Below are 19,826 nucleotides of genomic sequence, written 5' to 3'. Positions count from 1 at the left end.
ATCTAAAGATGCAGAATAATTCTGTTTTAAAACTTTAGAATGCACTTCATTTTAGTGCTTTCAAGATGTATGCATACCACTAACTCCCCTTCCTAGTTGTCCTAATGTGTTGGAAGGTATTGATGCTCTTCTATTACAGCCAAAACAAGAATTTACTTGTTGTATCGAAGCCCTTTCCTTGTTACTTAATTTTGTTAATAGGTTACCTGGTACTTTTTCCACGTATTGTTTAAAATATCACTTAACGTATTGCAAGGCCATTACAGCCATATTCTGATTTCTTGCAAACTCGAACAGTGACCTCTTGGATACATTTTTGTGTAGCAATATGGCTGTACAGAGCAGCAACTGATCTTTTTACTCTGATACTGTGTTGGAGAGTTTATTGTAAGATATTCAGTCAGTTAAATGACTCCATCACCTGGCTTAGCAATTGCAGGAGTGGGTAGATGTTATGGCTATGATCAAGATTGTTGAAGACTCTCTTGTTTGCCACATTTATGAAGTTTGCAGCGTTCAGTCGCTTATTTTATGAAACGCGCACACTGATGGTTCTATTGCGCATGTTTTTGCTTTTATCTTTTAAATCGCAGAATGGATGCACTTGGCAGTACTAATTATATGTATTGTTTAATTCGCTGTTTAACATTGAATTTCCTAAGTTTTTATCAAACTTTACGCAATGTTTATGGGTTTACGTTTCAGCTTAAAGCGGACATTTTAACACACACGGTTTGCTCCTCTTTTTGAAATAAACATAGCAAGTATCTCTTAAAGAATCCTATTTTCACCAGAAGTTGTGTTTATTATAACCTATTAAAACTTTAATTATATTTTCTGGTTCATTATCTCTGTCAATACAACTACCACTTTTATACAAGTGATTTCAACAGTCCATAAATGCCCTTATCAAGTCAACAACACTGAATGGTAATTAGGAATGACTGTACTCAGAATGCTTACTGCCTCTGTATTATTGAATACTTTGCTGTCAGCAGTTCACTACCAAAGCAAAGGTGGACAGTGTGAATAATGTATGACATGCCTCCTCTGTTAGGCCCATGATTTTAGTTAAGTGATGTTTGATACAACTGTGAGATCACTGAAAAGTATTGTTACTTTGGTTGCAGCAGTCTCTAGCAGACCTACTGATTTAGAAGGCAGATGTTATTCTAATATACACCTATTGAAAGCAAATATAAGTAAGTTTTCTACAATTTCTGTAGATCTTCAAGCAAAACTGTTGTCTTCCGAAGAAGAAAACCAGCACAAATCAGAGGAGGTTGAGCACTTCAAAGAAAAACTGCAGGCAGTAACCAAAGAAAACCAGCAACTTACAGAGAGAATAAAAGCTATTGAAGCCCTGCTAGAGGCAGGCCAGAGCTCAGAAACTGAAAAAGATGAAGCGCTGCAGGTCAGAATGGACTTTGAATGTATTAATTCGTGGCTTGGGTTATGTTTATCTGTACCTTGTGTTTTAATGTATAGGTAGTTTAATTTCCAAACACATTTGTAATTGAACAGCATTAAATACATTTTGTTTGTTGTACTGTTGCCTCTAAATTGGAGTTATGGTGTAATGCGTGGTCTTGTGTGTCTGCTGTGACATCATTAACTTGTATAGTAGCTTACCGTTGATACCTTGTCAGAACCTCAATGTCCCTTGGTGCTTTGCCGCGCCTTCCCGCACCTTCACTGCCTCTTTCATGCCACTCAAGTAGGATCCAAGGTAAGTGGACGAAAGGTGGACGATCGTTCGGAGCCTTAAGACATGTTTTCTTTAATCAGTACTGAGATTGGTTTTGATCTGTGATGGATGCGTGGCAGGAGCCCAGACTTTCTTTGAATTTTCTTTTGGGAAAGGAGGGTGTGAGTGAGGAAGAGGGCATGGTTACAGGATACTTTATTTTTGGGATCTTTCATTGTAAGGGCATGGTTTGGGGGGCTGTATGAAATTACTAGAAGCCTGATTCACAAAGCCATTTATTCCTTGACTGGTGCTACCTGAAAGTGGTTATGTTTATGCCTATTAGTAATTCACAAAAGGATAGCTCTCAGCTGTAAATGGTTTTACTGATTTGCTCAATGGCTGCGTACAATTGAGCATTAATAAAGCGAACTTCACTTCCCCAATGTGAAGTTGTATCCTGCATACATTCCTATATTCTCAAGGAAAGTGAATATTTCTCTTTTGCCCTTTTGCACCTAATAAAGTCGCAAATCAGTTATTTCAGATTGCAATCTGAAATCTTAGTAAAGTTCCTTTTTATAGGTCATCACAGCAATCAAGCTAAACCTGGCTGCAGTTATGGGCACATTAGTGCTCACAGCCAATCAGGGAGACTGATCCATGAGCCTATGATAGGCTCAGGTTACTCTTCACTCGTCAAGGGATTGTCCGGAGGATTATCTGTTCATTTGTGTAGTAGTGTCGGAAGATCGAAAAGATGGGCTTGTTGTTAGTATGTGCCGGACATGAGAGACGGACACTGGTCACCGCTCTGCAGGTGAGATTGACTCTTGTTTGCCTGAAATAGTTGCAGAAATCTAGGAGAACTCCAGCATCCTCAATGTGGCTCAGACAGTTTTCAAGGATAGCCAGATTGGCTGATAGGAAGCAGCAAGGCACAAAGTGATGTGTGGTAAGCTGAGGGAGGATCCCTCTATACCTGGCAGCCGATGCCTAACAGAATCTGAGTTGATAAATACGATATGTCCACTCTACATTGGGAGCTCCAAGAAGGAAGCGCTTGCTGTGAATTGAAAAACGAAACTAGATCAGACGAGTGGGCAACAGACCGCCACCTCACATTGTCAGCAGAGAGTCTGGCAGAAGGGACAAAAAGGGAGTCCTTTCCAAATGCTCAAGGCTCCTTTTTACTGCATTGTCTTTCATTCTTGACCAGGGCCAGGTTGCGGATGGTATTCTAGCAAATTTAGAGATCATACTGGGATTTATATTGAATAAAGACTGCTTAAGAAATATGCTGAATTTGCCCAGATGGCAGCCGGCCTTTTATGGGAAGGTTTGTGTGGCCCTGAATTGTGCCCACATCACAAGTATGTCAGTTCCTGGTAATGTGCCTTAACAAACTGGAATTTTTGTAGCTGTTACCTAATCTGTGGCTGGCTTTGATGATGAACATGCTGCCACTATAAATTGATCACCAGCATTAAGCAAAGTCCCATCATAGGTCAGGTGTAAAGTGTGGACGGAGATGCCATGCTTTTCCTGTAGCTGAAGTGTCCTCAGACCCAACTCAAGGTGGCATTATTCTCAACGAGGTACATTTATGTTCTCAATATACATTCTGATATTTATTTGAAGCATGTTCTACAGCAGTGATACTCAAAGTACGGTATGTCTCGTCCTTTACATGTGGCTCACCCGGTGAACAGCAGCACGAGCTGCTGTTTACGTGCTGAGCACTACTATTCAGAATTCTTTTTTAAATAAACGGGCAAACCTTTATTTGCAGGCTAAATGAACTTTTGAAGTCAATATGGTGGTGTCCTGCAGCAATTAAGTTTAGTTAACCTGCAAATAAATGCTTGTCTGTTTATTTTACTTTTTTTTTTAACCTCCACAATCCCTGATCCACCCAGACCCCCTACCGCCACCCTGCTGGCGTCAGTGCGAACCTCGGTCACACCTCAGACCATACTTTGTGGCCCCTGGACAAATGTTTGCGAGTACCCATGTCCTAAAGCTACACACATGTCACATTGCGGCCACTACTTTGTGATTTATACACTGCAAAATAAAAAAATTAAAATATCTAAAAGTTGATGTGGAGGTGTTTATATGAGTAGTATATAGTTTAATATAGCATAACATTACATTTTAACGTGTGTTGTTTGTTTTAGGCAGCGAAAGAGGCAGACGTTATTCAGCTTCAGACCAGGTATGTACGTGCAATTAATCATGGTGCTTTATTCTTGTTTGGCAAATTGGGTATGCAGTCTGTTTGTGATGAAAGGTAATGGAACCTGTAATTTTCCAAAACCTTCATGTACACAATTCTGAAGTACTTCTGTGCTTTTTGGTTGCCACAGGCAACGCATTCGTACTGTTTATTTGTTGTACAGGGTGGGATGGAGTGAGGGATAAATGCCCCTACAAGTATCCGTTCTCATCTAGTTTTCCAGTTCTAAACATAGATGCCCGGTAGATTAGAATGTAGCCGGTGCTGCGCGCCTTTCAAGGACCCTCTTTCACCAAAGTGGCCTCTCCCAGCCCAAGTCTGTAATTTGTCTGATGGAGCCGGTGCGTAATTTGCCGTACTTGAGGTACGGGGTGAATTTTGAAAGCCTAATAGCAGCATTTCTTAACTCCACTCTCTTTCATCTACACATTTTGTTCATGTGGATTATGTGGACTTTGGATCATATTGTTCCGTTTTTTTACTTTAAAAGTGCACCACTTTGACATATTTCGCTGCTTCACAATAAAACAAACTTTTTGTCCTTAAAACTCCCTTCAGTATTTTTATTACCGGACTACAGGGTCCAAAATGTGCCCCTGGGGGCGTTCACTTCTTCAATCGTGGCATAATCACTCGGGTCTTCATGTAGTAGATGTAGATAGAATACACGTCTGCTGCATACTGCACATTTTTTATGTATTTTTCCTTTTGGAAATAGGTTTTAATTCTTTGACATGATGTGGAGGACCTCGGCACCTCACTACCACATTGACCCCAGGCCTTCTGTGACATGCATTCATGTGACAGTTTCATAAACGATAAGATGGGTTATGATCGAAAGGAATGCGGGTTATTAAAGAGAGGCTGTCTCAAGCCAGTTTGTGCATTGACACCCCATATCTTCGTTATAAAAGTTAGACAAAGACATTTTCCAGCTTATATCGCATTTGCTCTCCAACAATGTGTTCGGAAAATAGAGATTAATACTAATGCGCGTTTATTTCCAGACTTCAAGAGAGGGACGCGCATATTACCTCTTTGGAGAAGGAGGCCCTTGAACTCAAATCCACTCTGGAGCAGCAAACATGTCAAAATAATGTAAGTACAACTAACTGCTTTTTCCCCTCAAAATCTATGCCAAGTTCTCAATGGCATGTATGAAGGTGTCTCCTCCAGGTGTTTGGGGTTTCAAATCCTTGATGCTTATTGCTAGCACAATACTCTTGTTGAGCTTGCAAGGAGAAAAGACAAGTAATCAACAAGAGAAGTTATATTTCCAATGAGAGCTTGGACTCCTTCCCAGTGTGGAAATTGGTAAATGTGTAGCTGTTATGTCTGTATGGTACTTGTATAGCTCAGACCAGTCTACAAAGCAACCGAACACTAGACATCTCTTAACTCAGTGCATCAGTAGGACAAGAAAATGTATGCCTTTATTGTAGATTTTGGGGATAAAAGCGTTTTCCACAAAATGATGCTAGTACATGACCAGAAACTGGATATTTTCTTCTTGGAACTTTGGTTTCTATACACATAAGGAGCCTATGACTGCTACTAAGCACTAAACATTACACCAAAACTATTACAAACAAGCATACAATGCATAAATAATGCACATAGGAAATATCAATTGTAGGAAGCTGGCTTCTTAGGTGAGATACCAAAACGATCATGTTGAAATTCCAGACTACCTTATTGGTTTACAGGGTTTAAATAATACCCCATCTACTCTGGTAGTGTGGGCGAGCAGTTCAGGTTCATCGGAAGGTAATGTTAAAGCACTTGTTGAACGCACACAGAGTCAATAAATGAGGCCCATACTGAAAAAGAAACTCAAGACCATACGGTAATTTTAACACCAAGAACCTCGTTGATGGGTAAGTACTTTCATAATAGCAATTTTAGTAGGTAAGTAAAATGTTCACTTAAATGCGTTTTTACGCGGTAATGCTTTCCTATGGGAAAAAAGAATTCTACTGCATACGGTTCTTTGAAAACTGTTCTCAGGTGTCCCCTTTAGGACTTAAGGCGATAGGGGGCCATGGTCTAAAGTACCACCAGCAGTTAGGGTCCTGGAATGTCAAGGTGCAGAGGTGCTGGACGGGTGGGTAGCCTTGCACGCTACACCCTAGGCAACAACAGGGGGGCCACCTAGAACAGGGTGCCGAGGGGGACTTTGGAACAAGTCGGGGAGCTCCCAACTAGGGGGCTCGATTCGTGGGGGCCCTGGGAGCAGAGTACAATCTGTTCTCATGAACCTAGGCAAGGGATCTCAAGTGTAGGGGGTTTTGGTTGGCTCATGCCCATGCGACAAAGGCACCCATGGATCTTGGTTAGACCTGCAAAGGGATACAAATCAGGACTGCTGAGTCACTCTGTCCTGGCCTCTGCGATGTTGACGTCCCTCATCGGCTGAACAAACTTTGGTTGTTGTTGGGCAATCTGGTACCCCTTGGTTTTGGTGTAGTGTGACTTTGGTTGGTCCTGGCTTCTTCTCACTTGGTGGGGAGACTAATCTGACCTGTTTGAGCACGGTGATCTCTTCCTTGGCGGTTGCTGTGTTGGTGGACCCAGTGAATCAGCCTTTGTGGTCGGTAGCTGCAGGGAAGGGGCTCCTCCTTTTCAGGAGGGAGCCTTACTGCTTGGCGAAGAGCTGGAGGCCCTCCGTGGCTTTTGGAGGATACACAGCTGCAGGATGAGCCGGGTTGTCGCAATTGTCAGACAGGAGCAGATAGGCAGGCAGTGATTGGTGCCAACGTCCACCAGTAGTTGGTAGTTCTCGCTTCACTGGTTCTTCTTGTTCCTTCTTTTGTCAGGGGAATCTGAGTGTCTGGTTTCAGGGGGCCACCTAAATACTAAATTTAGGGGCGTTAAGTGGAGTGAAGGATAGTAGCCAATGGGCTACTTACCCTTGGGGTCTCTACACCCCCTATATGACCACTTCCTGTGGGGATTGGGCATAACCCCGTCTCAGAGTTCTGAATTTCACCACAACCAACATGGTGGAATCCACATTTTTGTGTTCACTTTAGGCAGCCCACCTTCGGGGTGTGACTAGCCTGGAAATGCATCACGCCTCCTTACATAGCTAGTTTCCTGCCTGTCCTACCTGTCCTCGTGCCAAACGAGCTTCGTGGCCGGCAACTAGCATTCCCAGGTCTGCGGAAAGCCAGGGTTGCATATCACAGGCAGCAGATGCCTCCTGCCAGAGTTGACATTCTCCCTGACCTCCTGAGAGCATGGGCTCTCACCTGCAGGGGGTCAGAAATGTGTCTGTGGTGACAGGCTGGAAGGATCCAGTCAACCAGCCCACTACTACAGTGTACTCTGGGTGGATGTCGTAATAAATCTAATACTGGCATCACTCCATATTTCTTAAGATGAGGTGTTTAATACCAAGCACCAATATTTTCAGTGAAGGCATCATGTAGCTGGGGAACTCTCAATGACCAGTGCCCAGTACATATACTTAAATGGGTTCCGTGCTCACTTGTACTATCTAGTATTTGAACTAGACAGCACAGGGGTCTATTTGCTCAAGCAGATATTTCCTGACATATGATCTAATGCACAATGCCTTATGGCTATAAGACCTGCTGTAGAGGTGTCCTACATATATTGCATGCAGTGTCTGTGGCATGACACACTGGGTGTGTGCCTTGTCGTGTTTTCAGCATGGTTTGCACCACGATACACAGCCTACATGCAATTTGTGTGTGGGTCCCTTGAGGTGACATAAAACATGCTTCAGCCATTAGGACCAGTCTTTAGTACCTATGCTCTAGATACCACAGGGACCATTTACTAGGTACTTACAGAGGTGCTAAACCCCATGCCAATTGCGTTACAATTAAATTAAAGCACTGGCACCGAGGTCTGGTTAGTCTTCCACCATTTACTATCCAAGTCGAAATCCAGATATAGTAGTTCTAAAGGGTACAAAAACTGGGGGGACAAATGCATCAGAATTCCTGTTTCCTACAGCAAAGTTTACAGCTATATTGGTGTTTAGGATTCTGAATCGCGCTCATGTCAACTTGAGGTTATTAATGTTGTTGGAGTTGGTAACCTGGAGTTGAAGTGTCATTGATGGAATCTGTGAAGGAATTCACGGGATCCTAATTACCACCAAATATCTGCCTAGTAACCTTGGGCAGCTTCAAAAATAGAGCATGGTCTGGGCACTGCACTCTTAATAGTGTGTAATGTGCTACAAGTACTGGGGTGAAATTACCTATGGCCCACCTAACTTATTGGGTGCACTCTCCGTCTGTCCCAAAGCGCATCCATATTAGGTGCGCTCAGCGTGGATCAGGACAGTGTATCAGATTATGTAAAAGATTAGGTAAACCTGTGCTACCCCCAGCACAGGCATAAACTCAGCAGCACTGGGACAGTGCTACAGTGACAGATGGGCAGGCAGTTGAAAACTGCCATTCATCTCACTGCAAGTGGCCCACTGCTGAATTAAAGGGGAGGAGCCAGAAATCTAAGCACGGGTGCTGTGTGGACCCAACCTCCTAACAAAAGAAATACTTGGAGGGGTAATTGCCCAGTGCTTCAAGAAATAGATGCAACTGCCCTTTTGATAAGGTTTAGTGCAAGTTGGAATGTGGTACCCTGACCTGTAGCAGCTAGTGGTGGTCCAGGACCATGAGCTGTGCAGCACATCTCACTTCTACATGCCTCTCATCTGCCCCAGCCTAGGAGAAATTGACCCTATTATGACGTCTCTGGGCATTTGCGATTTGTGTGCTGTTTTCAATTATTCTAAAGTATCTACTTTGTCTTATAATGTATTAAAATGGGAAGGGGCGATTTGTTCTCGTTTTAACATAAAAAGATGTATCCTTTGCGAATTTTGAGAGGTGTATTTCTGTTCTGCAACAGCCCCTCCTATTTCGCGACTCCCGGTTAGTGTGTCCAACTCTGTCAGTGTTTGCTATTTCTGACTTAAAGGAGCCCATATTTTTTCACTGGAACCAGAGCCACAGTTCTGTCAATGCACTTAGATCCTGATCTTCTTCTAGTCATGTTTTTTCTTCAGAACGGATATCCGGTCTCCTGTCCACGTTGCACCTCCATCTTGAATTACACTGCATTTCGCTCTCCAAGTCCAGGGACCCAAAAACCACTCTGCCAAGCACCTAAATAATGACCTGCAGCGCCCCCACTTTTCAGGTATTGAGAAACCTGCGGTGCTGCCAATCACAATCCTGCGCCACACTTTTGCCAGGCAAGGTCTTTCAATACAAAGGGTTGATTACTTGTGCTAATGGTATTTCAAAATGCATGTTTTTGGCTCGGAATGTCACCCAATTTTGATCATACTGAAAAATGCCTAAAACATATTTGACTTTTTTTTGCTTTTGAAGGTGGGTGGGTGGAATGAGCTTGAAGTTCAATTAAAATCCTTTTCAGACCGTGTTTTTTCCCAACCTTGTGATCATCCTGCATTCTCAACTCTATTTGAGAACATCAACATTTTATTGTATTGCGTTTATTTTCTAAATGTATATAGCGCTTATTACCCCAATGTTGAATGCCAAAGTAGAGTGAAGGAGTCATCTGTGGCCAGAGTGTGGATTTTAAATAAAACTTTTACTTAGGAGAGGACTGGATTAAGCCACAACGTTCAATTACTTTACTGGCACTGAGCGCGATTGGCAAATCCCTTAATGACCCAAGTCACCCGATTTTGACTTCAGACATTTACACAGATTGCGACTTTAATGCACTTCTGGTGAGCTACATGTCCAAGAAGTTGCGTCTTTAACCCCTTCCATGCTGCCGTCGGCAGCACTACCTCCCCATTGCTGCCGTCGGCCAAAGGCCGACTCGGCCCCGCTCGTTTTTTGGAACTGCTGCAATGCCGCGGCACACGAGTTAAAAGAGAATGGGGATTCGAAAAGAGTTTGTTGTCATGTCAAGGGTAGCTTTATTCGACTGCTGTTATAAAAATCATAAAAGCACAAGAATAAAAACAAAATTGTATATTATCACAAAGTTACACGCATAAAAACAGCAATCCAAATAATGACATTAAAATATCAATTAATGTTAAAAACTGCAGTAATAAAAACCATAAAAATGTCAAAAGTCAATTCTATTATAGTTCATTTGTTGTCATGATTTTCCTTTGTGCAAGTACCTTCTTGAAGAACATAGTTAAGCACCTAGCAGTTATTTCATTCTCTAAAAACTGAAGCCTAATCAATGCTGGGTGGCATTGACGCAATCCCTGTAGTTTTAAATTCGGTAAAATCTATGCTTAACTACATAAAATTTACAAAATAAAACCACATGAATAGTGGACTGAGTATAATGATTGTCACATGGACATAAATGCAATACCTGTGACCAATCATTAATTTTAGGGAAGGTCACGAGTCTGTAGATAATATCCAGCCTGAACCAAGTTAATAACCGCCTGGCACAAGTGCCAGGTACAAAAGTAAGGTAAGGTGCCACTTTAAAGGTGGTTACAATTAACTTATGTTGCCTTACACTGGGTTTAACGATTTCTCCTGTCATTCTTGTTGTGGCCAATAGCTGAAGACACTCCTTTCTTAGGGCCTTTCTAGAAATTGTCTGAATGGACCTAGGATCAGTAAAGTATTCTGGATGATCAATATCATTCATAAAGTCACCCACGTACTTTACCCAGGGGATCTTTAAAGCCCCTTCTAGTTTTAGGCAGTCCTGTAGGATCTCCCGATTTAGCTTCGGTTGATCCTTTGTCCAGATCCTGTGCCACAGGAGAATTGGTTTTAACTTAATAAGATCAGAAATGAAAGAAAGACCCAGTTCCTCGTGGCAGGCATAAGATGGTGAGCTGGCAGGTAGCAATAAAATATATCTTAAAAACTAGTTTTCCATGGTTTGTATGGGGTAGGTATTAACAAAACCCCATACACCTGCGTTGTATATTGCGTTAGCGATGCATTTAGCCGTGTAAATTTGGATGAGCTCCCCTGGCTACTTCCTTCCAAATTTTCCAGAGAAAGATGCCAGGGCGGCTGTTGTCTTAACAAGTTCCAGTTTTTTTGCAAGAATTGCTTGAGCCCATGAGTCGCCTTGATTGAATAAAATGCGGAGGTAAGAAAAACTCTCTGTTCTAATTTTTGCCTGTCCACAAACATACTAATAATGCACTTCTGGTGGGCTACATGTCCAAGAAGTTGAGCATTTGAAAGAGAATGGGGATTCGAAAAGAGTTTGTTGTCACCTTGAGCTCTATCCTGACTAGTGGCCTATAACCCCTCAGCTACTTTGAGGGCGCTTGTTCATGAGAGGATCTTTTACTGGTATGACAAGCAGGATGTGCACACTCTCGTATATACAATAGTTTTGTCAAAGTGGACATAGAAAGCAAAGGACCTTACCGGATCACAGTACGAGGAACCATGTCCAGATACACCCGTCTGCCATTTACAGACTTTATTAACTAGAAATTCGTTCCTTATCCTCATCGTTATCTTTCTATTTCAGCTGTTTGAATAACAGCGAGCTTTTACTATACATCCCGGACTATCTATCCCTCCATCTGGAGTGTCCTTTATACCCGTCCGATACCCTTTCTCCAGCATCTTTGGATCCTGGAAGATTGAGAACGACCACCTATGAGTCCTGGGCCCTGTCGGGTCGGAATTATCACCGACAGAGCGACTTCTGCAACAACACTCTTTGTATTTCTAGCCCTGAGGAGTCGCGGGAAACTGTCCTCTGTGCGACGAAACACGTGTCGGCTGGTTTCTTTCGAACATTAAAGACACTACTGTTGAATCAACCTACTCCAAGGACTAGATTTGTTATCATTTTGTGTTATTTGAAATTATTTGTTTGATAGGCTATGTGTCCTTTGCTGTCTATGTCCACTTTGACAAAACTATTGTATATACGAGAGTGTGCATAGGTGATTTGTCTTGTAGTTCATACAGTGGTGGCTCGGTTATTACTGAAATTGGGGGGTTATAGGGTTTATCCCCTCTACCTCTTTGCACCTCACATTTCACTTGAACGGACCCATACCGAGCGCTAACTATTAGCTGTGCGCCCTTTCTCTACCTGACTAAAAACCCTTCGTCTAGATCCTTTGACAAGCAGGATGTGACGTAATAATCATGCCAAGGCCTCCGTTAATGACTGTTCTTCTGCCAGCATATGCGAATGTTTCTAATTAGTTAATAATGTTAGAGTTGATATTCAGAGAACCCAAATTAAAATATTGTTCATAGCCAGTTTTAGTAGATTCAGCTTTATGTTGGTTGCCTGCATTATTTCATTTTTGTTACTAATTACTAGATAATGATTGTCCTCGCTCTACCAGGGGATTTTTTTTTTCAGAATTGTTCATAAAACTGCAATTTTTCTCTTTTATTTGTGTTATGTAAACTCAAGCCCGTTTTTCCATTGCAGGCAGCAAAAGAAGCAGAAATGATTGAGCTGCGGAACAGGTAAATTCTTTACAAATACTTGGCCGTGTATCCTTACTTTTTAATTTCATTAGCGGTAATTGAGCAGCTGTACTCGAGGGGGAAAGGATGACACATGGCCAGGTTTATATAGATTTCTGCACAGTCTACAGCCAGCCGGACCACACACAGTATTTATTTACGAACGAATAGTACAACGTGTGGGTGGTCCATACGTGTAAGCAAGTCCTGTGCAGCCGTGCCTCCTTTTGCCAAATGCTTAGGAATAGATTCCCTGTGTCAATATCTGTAGAGAAAAGGGGTTTAAAGGTGTATTCACATCTCAACCCTCGGAGACATCAGAAGGACTTTGGAGGCCCAGGCCAAACAAAATTTGGGGGCCCTGCTTAGAACAACTCTGGTTTCATTATCCACCATCGTTCATATATGCCCTCAATGACTTTGGCTGTATCATTTACAAAAACACACGAAAGATACCAAGGGTCTTATGAAATTTTACTATGGTCGGTACCTATTTGTAGTATACGGACTCATAAATACCAAAGGGTTATTAAGGTGACATAGGAGAGAGCAATGGGTGATCTAAACAGAAGAAAGAAAGAAACCCATCAGCCCACCTGTTGGCGGAGCTTCATCATCTGGGTTTTGTGGAGAAAGATGGTATCCACTAGACACCTCCTCAGTAAATTCCTTGAGGACTGCTAGTATCGGATCATGAGAAAAAGCCATCAACCAGAAGATGAGTTTTGAAGGCTGAAAGGGTAAGTTGCAGTGCTCAAAGAGTGTAAAAAGATATCTTTGATGAATAGTAATATTTTTTACATACTATTTTCACTCTGCTTTTAAATATGCCGTCTTGATGGTCGCACCCATTAAAGTTTTCTTAAGACATCAAAACAGGCATTTTTATATCACCACTAATTTTGTCTATATTTTTAACACTCTTTGAGCACTGCAACTTACCCTTTCAGCCTTCAAAACTCATCTTCTGGTTGATGGCCTTTTCTCATGATCCGATACTAGCAATCCTCGAGGAATTTACTGAGGAGGTGTCTAGTGGATACCATCTTTTTCCACAAAACCCAGATGATGAAGCTCCGCCAACAGGCGGGCTGATGGGTTTCTTTCTTTCTTCTGTTTAGATCACCCATTTCTCTCTCCTATGTCACCTTAATAACCCTTTGGTATTTATGAGTCCGTATACTACAAATAGGTACCGACCATAGTAAAATTTCATAAGACCCTTGGTATCTTTCGTGTGTTTTTGTACTGTTGAGTTGGGGGACAAGATACAAGAAGGTCTATAAATATTAAACTCCCCTGGGACCCTTCTTCCCACATTTAGGTTTCTTGTATCATTTACAACCCTTCTTCTTTGACCAGCCTCCATCTTGACTCTACATTAGAGCAAACAGGCCAGCACCCGAGAAACAAAGATTATCAGTTCAAACCAGCCCATTGCATGTGGCGCTGTGGGCTGTTGTCTCACCTTTTGGGTCTGTGCATAGGGAAGGTGCTTTTTTTGTTTACTTCACTCCAGCTCCTGCTGTGTGTGGAAACGGGACTCTGCATCAGGTGGCACTGTGATTGCTGCGACACAGAAGCGGCTTCACGTCGATGATGCAATCCTGGATGGAGCGTATAATGCCACACTTCATGTTGACACATGACCTACCTGCCTCAAAAGCAGAAAGACTAGTGGTCGGAGAAAGCCTTCTGCCCACGATCTATTTGGTTACTCTGTAGCTAGTCTGTTGAAGCCATTCGGGTACACAGTGCCAAGTAGGGGCCGGACTGGCTGGATAGCCTGGGCAAGCTCAAAAAAAGAAAGTAAGTAAACAAACTGGTTCAATTGACTAACTGTATACAGTGTGGGAGCTGGTCGGAAAGGTTAATGAGGGGGGGCCTTTAAAAGTGGGGCGCTTGGCCATAGCCCACTTTGCCCATGCTTTAACCGCATGCGTGCGGGCGGAATTCCGCTCGTACGCTGAGATTTTTTAAAGCGCACTTTACCTGACGAGCTGGGCTCGTCATCAGCGTGCGAGGAGGCTACGCCATGACGAGCCCAGCTCGTCATCAGCGTGGACGGGGTTAAAACGCCTCTGCTAGTCCTCCTTCCAAATAGGTGCACGGGACACATTCCAGATGTGTTCGCAAAAGAGTCCCTGCACTAGTATTTTGTGGTTACATTCCAGCCATTAGTAAAGGAGTAAGAATGTCAATCAGACACTAGTGCGTTGGCGAACGATGCCAAAAAAAAACAAGCATTTGTAAATGCCTTAGGTTTTGCCTGTGTGAAAAATAAAAAGTTGTTTGTGCAGGCGAAACCTAAAAGCAAAGATTTCCGACTTGATATCAAATATTTGTTTACCGGTACTCGGTTCAGAACCTGAGGAGAAAATGTATAAAAGACCATTTTTTGAATATTGTATTAAAAAAATAAACAGTAGATGGCAGTGTTGCCCAGTTCTTCCAATATGGGGAGAGAGTGACATGAAATCTTCACATGGCTCATGCCGACACACTAATATAACTGCCCAATCGAAGTCCTAAAATCGAGTTCACAAACTTAAGCCCACATAAAATGTAAAGTGAGATCAAATGAAGACTCCTGGTAGCCTCACAATGAAAAGATCAGGAATGCAACACAGCTGCTTCAATGCGTGCAGCCAGGGAAAGCAAAAACAAAATTCCACACAGCAGCGGATTGTCACAGTAATTTGGTGTTGGGCACTGATAAGAGCCCCCTTTTAATATATATAAAATGCAAGAGATTTCACAAGTACGGCACAAGAGCTGTGTAGGTGAAATTAACTCTGTTGGACCTGTGGCAAGTCTACCAAGTGTGGGGAAAGGAATGACCTTGACTTGTGCATACATAGCAGATACATTTGTCACTTTATGCATACTTGTGCAATAACCATCCCTGACTCCACCCCATTATGATCATTTGCGCACGCCCTAGCTGAGAGTACAGGCCTTATATTACGCCAATATCCGCCTAATTTTCCTCATGTGCAGATGAGCTTTCACTTTTGATAAAATGTGTCTTTTTTATTTTTAAGTGGAAAAAACTCTTACAATAACACTATGGGCTGGTTCATGACGGTGGTGCATCCATCAGAAGCTGCCAGGCACTGTGGAAGGGCTTAATTTTGTTGTCTAAGGATTAAGAGGATTCCTACAAAGTGGCTGTGTTTTATATACCGATGAGGAAATCCAACTTAACAAAATGAAACCGGAATAATTCCCACATACTATGATTTAAAACATTGAATGCTCTTTAAATTAAAATGTATCATTCTAAATTTGATGATGTGCGTTTATTGGCCTTGCACTAAAGCCTGACACATTTTAATGTTGTTCTATAAGTAGGGCCAGAGTAGGAATGACAGTATTTCTTTTGTGTTTGAAAGTTTTCCTGTTGAATTTGGGGTAGAAAGGTCTGTGCTAAACCTGTGTGTTCAAAGTGCACATTAGTTATGGGCCACAAAATTGATTCCAGGGTCCACATGCTCCCCTGTGAATGGGGGTCAGGCGGAGCTGAGGCACACATAACAGCATTGCCTGGAGTCGCTGACACCACGCAAAGGGTTGTGACTTTTCAAAATAATCTCATGTCCCGTTTTTGCCTGCTTAGTCACCCATACACCCAGGATAAAGGGACTATCACATAGATTCATCAAGCATTTTTGCGAGGGCAAACGGTGCGAATCGCAAAATTCGGCCGTTTGCGCCCGCAAAAATGGCATTTGAGATTCATCAATGGGTCATGTACTCGCAATTTGAAAAATCGCAAATAATTGCGATTTCTACATGAATCCCGTTTTGCGAGTCTTTAATAGCGATTCCTTAATAATCGCTATTAAGGATTCGCAAAACGGGACATTGATGAATCTATATGTATATTTCCAGTATCTATTCGCTGAAAACTTTTTGCAGGGTGAAGTAACCCAGCTAGAGAGCAGAATGCCACTGTTTGGAATGGTGGATAATTGACCACCCTGGAGTTGGTATCCTGAGCAAAGGAAGGGGACCTCAATTATCGCTTCTTTGATCTTAATTATGGTCATTGGCTTTATTTATAGAGGAAGTTTAAGAAATACTTCTCTGATTTCCTCCTCAAAGGAAATAACCAGTTCTCTTTGAAATCTACTTTTTTTAACTGCTTTTGTTTGGAAGCTAGACTTGCTCTGACAGTTAAGGATGTTCTTTAGTTTTCAACTTCGCTTTAATAGATGATTTTCTACCGTTTTAATGCCCGAGTATTGAAATATGTTATTTTTTTTGCATGTTTAAAATACTGTTGACAGATTCCCTTTTATTTCCCTTAAAGATGCAAATGCAGGCAAGCTTCACAGTTGCTGTGACACTCTAGTGCTGGTTCCCTAAAGGCTCAAATAGAGCTCTTTAGTGAACAATTATGTTGTATTTTTGCAGTGTTTATAACCAGGATCCAATTTTAAGGAAAGCGTACTTCGCAAATGAGTATTGGTGGTGCACTGCTATATATTCCATCATCAGCAAAGTGTATTCAGCGTATCAGAAAATCTTCACAATACTCCTGTGGAATAAGTGTTATTGAACCTGTTTTTTTTATTTCGCTTTTAGGCTTCAAGAGAGGGATGCACTTATTTCCTCACTGGAGAAGGAAGCTCATGAAGGGAAAACCACCGTGGAGCAGCAAATTCAAAATAATGTGAGTTCAGCTACGTGTGTACGAGTGCGGCTTTGAAGCAGCTCATTGGGGGAATCTGAGAAGTTGTAGGTTGTAAAGGGCCCACCACAACTCAGAAGTGTTAGAACTACCCTGTTCTTTAGAAGAATGCCAACTACAGTTGGATCTTCCTTTGCTCAGCCAGGTAAGTGTGAAAAGCATTTGCTAATATTCCACCCTTGTTATATGGAAGTTCCCAGATTCCGTTGTGCACAGGCATTTAAGTGGGATGGGAAGTTCTAGGTGCGTGGCATTGCTAGCCAATCCTAGGGTGCCACATCACCTCTACACTCCTATTCCAACCCTCCTACACACCTTGCTGGGACATTCCAAGATGGCGTTGTCAAGTGGTCCCTCTGCACATCTCCTATAGGGGACCTCTGCTCTGCTCCTAGCAGCATTATTGCCAGGAACTTTCCCACCAAAACTTCAAAGGGAAGTTCCCTTCTTTGTTCACTGGGCCTGGGCTATCCAACCTTGGCATAGTGCCATAGCTAATAAACGGATGCACATTTTTTACTCACCCCTTACTCCCCCCCGAGATGAGTGAAGCACTGTTAGTTAATCTTTTTGTGTGGGGAGATCTTTTCTCCCCTCTGCTGGGGAGCAGTTTCTTCAACTCGGCTGAGCCGGGTGACAAAAAGCCTGGACTCTGTTCCTGAGCTGAGCCTGAGAAATATGACCTTTCTGGACGACCCACAAAGTGTACATGTAGATTCTTGGGACCTGCGTATTCTAAGGTGGTGTACATGTTTCGCCCCAGTTTGATACCCTACTGGACTTTGAAGGGCTAAGGAAAGGGAAACAGCACTTTAAGGCTGATTTCCCCAATGCATATATTACAGTGACACTGCAGATAGACCAGTAAACCCTATTGACGCTACCTAGGAGAGTCCAATAATGTTTAAGGCCTATCCCAGGTCAAGATCTTACTGTGCAGCGCCACTTCTGGACCTGGCTACTGGGCTGTGCACTACGGTAGTCTTGCATGCGCAGTCTGCTCACATGTGTGCACATATGTTCATATGTGGCCAGCCAAGTGTCCCTTACCCTACCTGCATCTCAGCAGCCTTATCTTAAAATGCGGAAACTGGTGGTAAGCACATGTAGGCCATTTACCATATGATTATCTTGGGTGGGACACAAGTAGTGAAACTTACCTACAGTAAAAAGTCCAAAACTGGGTGATCAAAAAGCAAAATAATCTGGGCAGACCAAGCGGGCAGAACCCATTTGCAACACTGATTATATTTATTGTCAGAGGCATATGTTGAAGCCAATAGGTCTTTAACTGTGGAATGTTATTAAACTATAAATACACCATGCATGTACCATTCCAATATTGACACCTGCTGGTATCTTAATTTTTTGATTTATTTATTGTAAGAAGAAACATGCCACTTTCACCTGGTGGTATTTTTTCTTTTCTACTTTTGTTCTTTTAATTTATTGTGCATATGCTTGTTAAGTACGTGCATTTGGTTTTTTGTTGATGAGTGAGTGGTTGAAATGTAAATATGGGCCAGTAGGTGAATGAAGGGATGTTTTGATTCAGGGATGGATGTGTGACACATGCCATGTATTATAAGTTAAGGAGTACCTAAACTCACCTGAGATTAAAGAGGCATTTTCAGTTATAAGCTTGACCTCCTGGCATTGCAAAGGCTTGTTAGGGCGTGATTACAAGTTTGTCAGTGTGGCAGCGGGCCGCAATGGCAGCACCCTGTGCCACACCGCCACTCATCCGCACACCACCTGTCTGATTACAAGTTCATTCGTGGTCTGGCTGGCAGTGCTTTGGCGGTCCCACAGTGGTGCCTTTCAAAGCCTCTTTTCTGAGCTTCAGGAAGGCACTGCAGTGGGAGTGCCAAAGCACATTCTTGCTTGGCATGGACTGCTAAGTGCTGTTGAACCCATGCCATGCAGGAACTTGGGGTGCATGCATACAAGGGGGCAATACATGTGCCCCGCTGCATGCATCCTTTGGCCCTGAGGCAACCGAGGGGCCCTCACCGCCATGAAAACTGTAGAATAAGGAAACTCATAATATGCTTAGCGGTGCTGCAGCAGGCCTCAGACCGCTGCAAGACCACCAGTGATCACGGATCCCTGCGGTGGCAGCGGTCCTATGGCAGTCCAACCGCCAAACTTGTAATACGTCGCTCAAACCACTGCTGCACGGGTGCCGGGAACGCCACCGTGGCTGTGGCAGTTCATTGGACCGCTGTAGTCCTAATCAGACCCTTAGTGATGTAGATGTGGTTAGTCTAAAAACTTCTTGTGTCACATGACTTGTTGGGGGATGTTGCTTCTCAACGCCCAACATCATAATTACTCTGAGGCACAAAGGTTGTTGATGATGACTGCCCCCCATGAATTAATTGCCTATTTTTCTGGCTCTAATAGCACACGAGACACAGTTCACGTGGTGCATTTAGTTGCTAATGTTCCTTGATATATTTTTTACATTTGATTTCTATCTTTTGTCAATTAACTGTTATGTTTTAGTACATGTACACACTTTTATGTTTCAGTTTTTCGGTGCACACCTTGTGCTTTTCAGTGTAATACCAATACTGTTTCATTCCATAACCTGCACAAAGCTTAATCCATCTGTTTAAATGAGGGGCGCTGTGAAAGATTATTTGGCAGGAAAGAACCTCCTTGCTGGCACATTTCAAGTGATTTTAATTTAAATTTACTACCCGGTTCATCATGGGAAGTGAGATCATTGAGAAAGGAGTTCCG

The 19,826-nt window shown here is 42.6% G+C and overlaps 1 protein-coding gene across 6 annotated transcripts in view; it reads left to right on the top strand.

Moving 5' to 3' along the window:
• Positions 1-19,826, top strand: part of RRBP1 (ribosome binding protein 1) — a 292,620-nt gene that overhangs the window by 138,390 nt on the left and 134,404 nt on the right. For all 6 annotated transcript variants that reach the window (XM_078648944.1, XM_078648942.1, XM_078648940.1 and 3 more), the window contains exons 9-13: positions 1,227-1,414; positions 3,868-3,905; positions 4,934-5,024; positions 12,345-12,382; positions 16,973-17,060. In XM_078648944.1, the coding sequence (XP_078505070.1) occupies positions 1,227-1,414; positions 3,868-3,905; positions 4,934-5,024; positions 12,345-12,382; positions 16,973-17,060 (443 nt within the window). The remainder of the gene's footprint in view (positions 1-1,226; positions 1,415-3,867; positions 3,906-4,933; positions 5,025-12,344; positions 12,383-16,972; positions 17,061-19,826) is intronic.

The sequence above is a fragment of the Lissotriton helveticus genome, chromosome 6 (genome assembly GCF_964261635.1).
Source record: "Lissotriton helveticus chromosome 6, aLisHel1.1, whole genome shotgun sequence".
NCBI lineage: Eukaryota > Metazoa > Chordata > Amphibia > Caudata > Salamandridae > Lissotriton > Lissotriton helveticus.
Note: the sequence above shows the minus strand (reverse complement) of the source record. Positions and strands in the feature narration are given on the sequence as shown.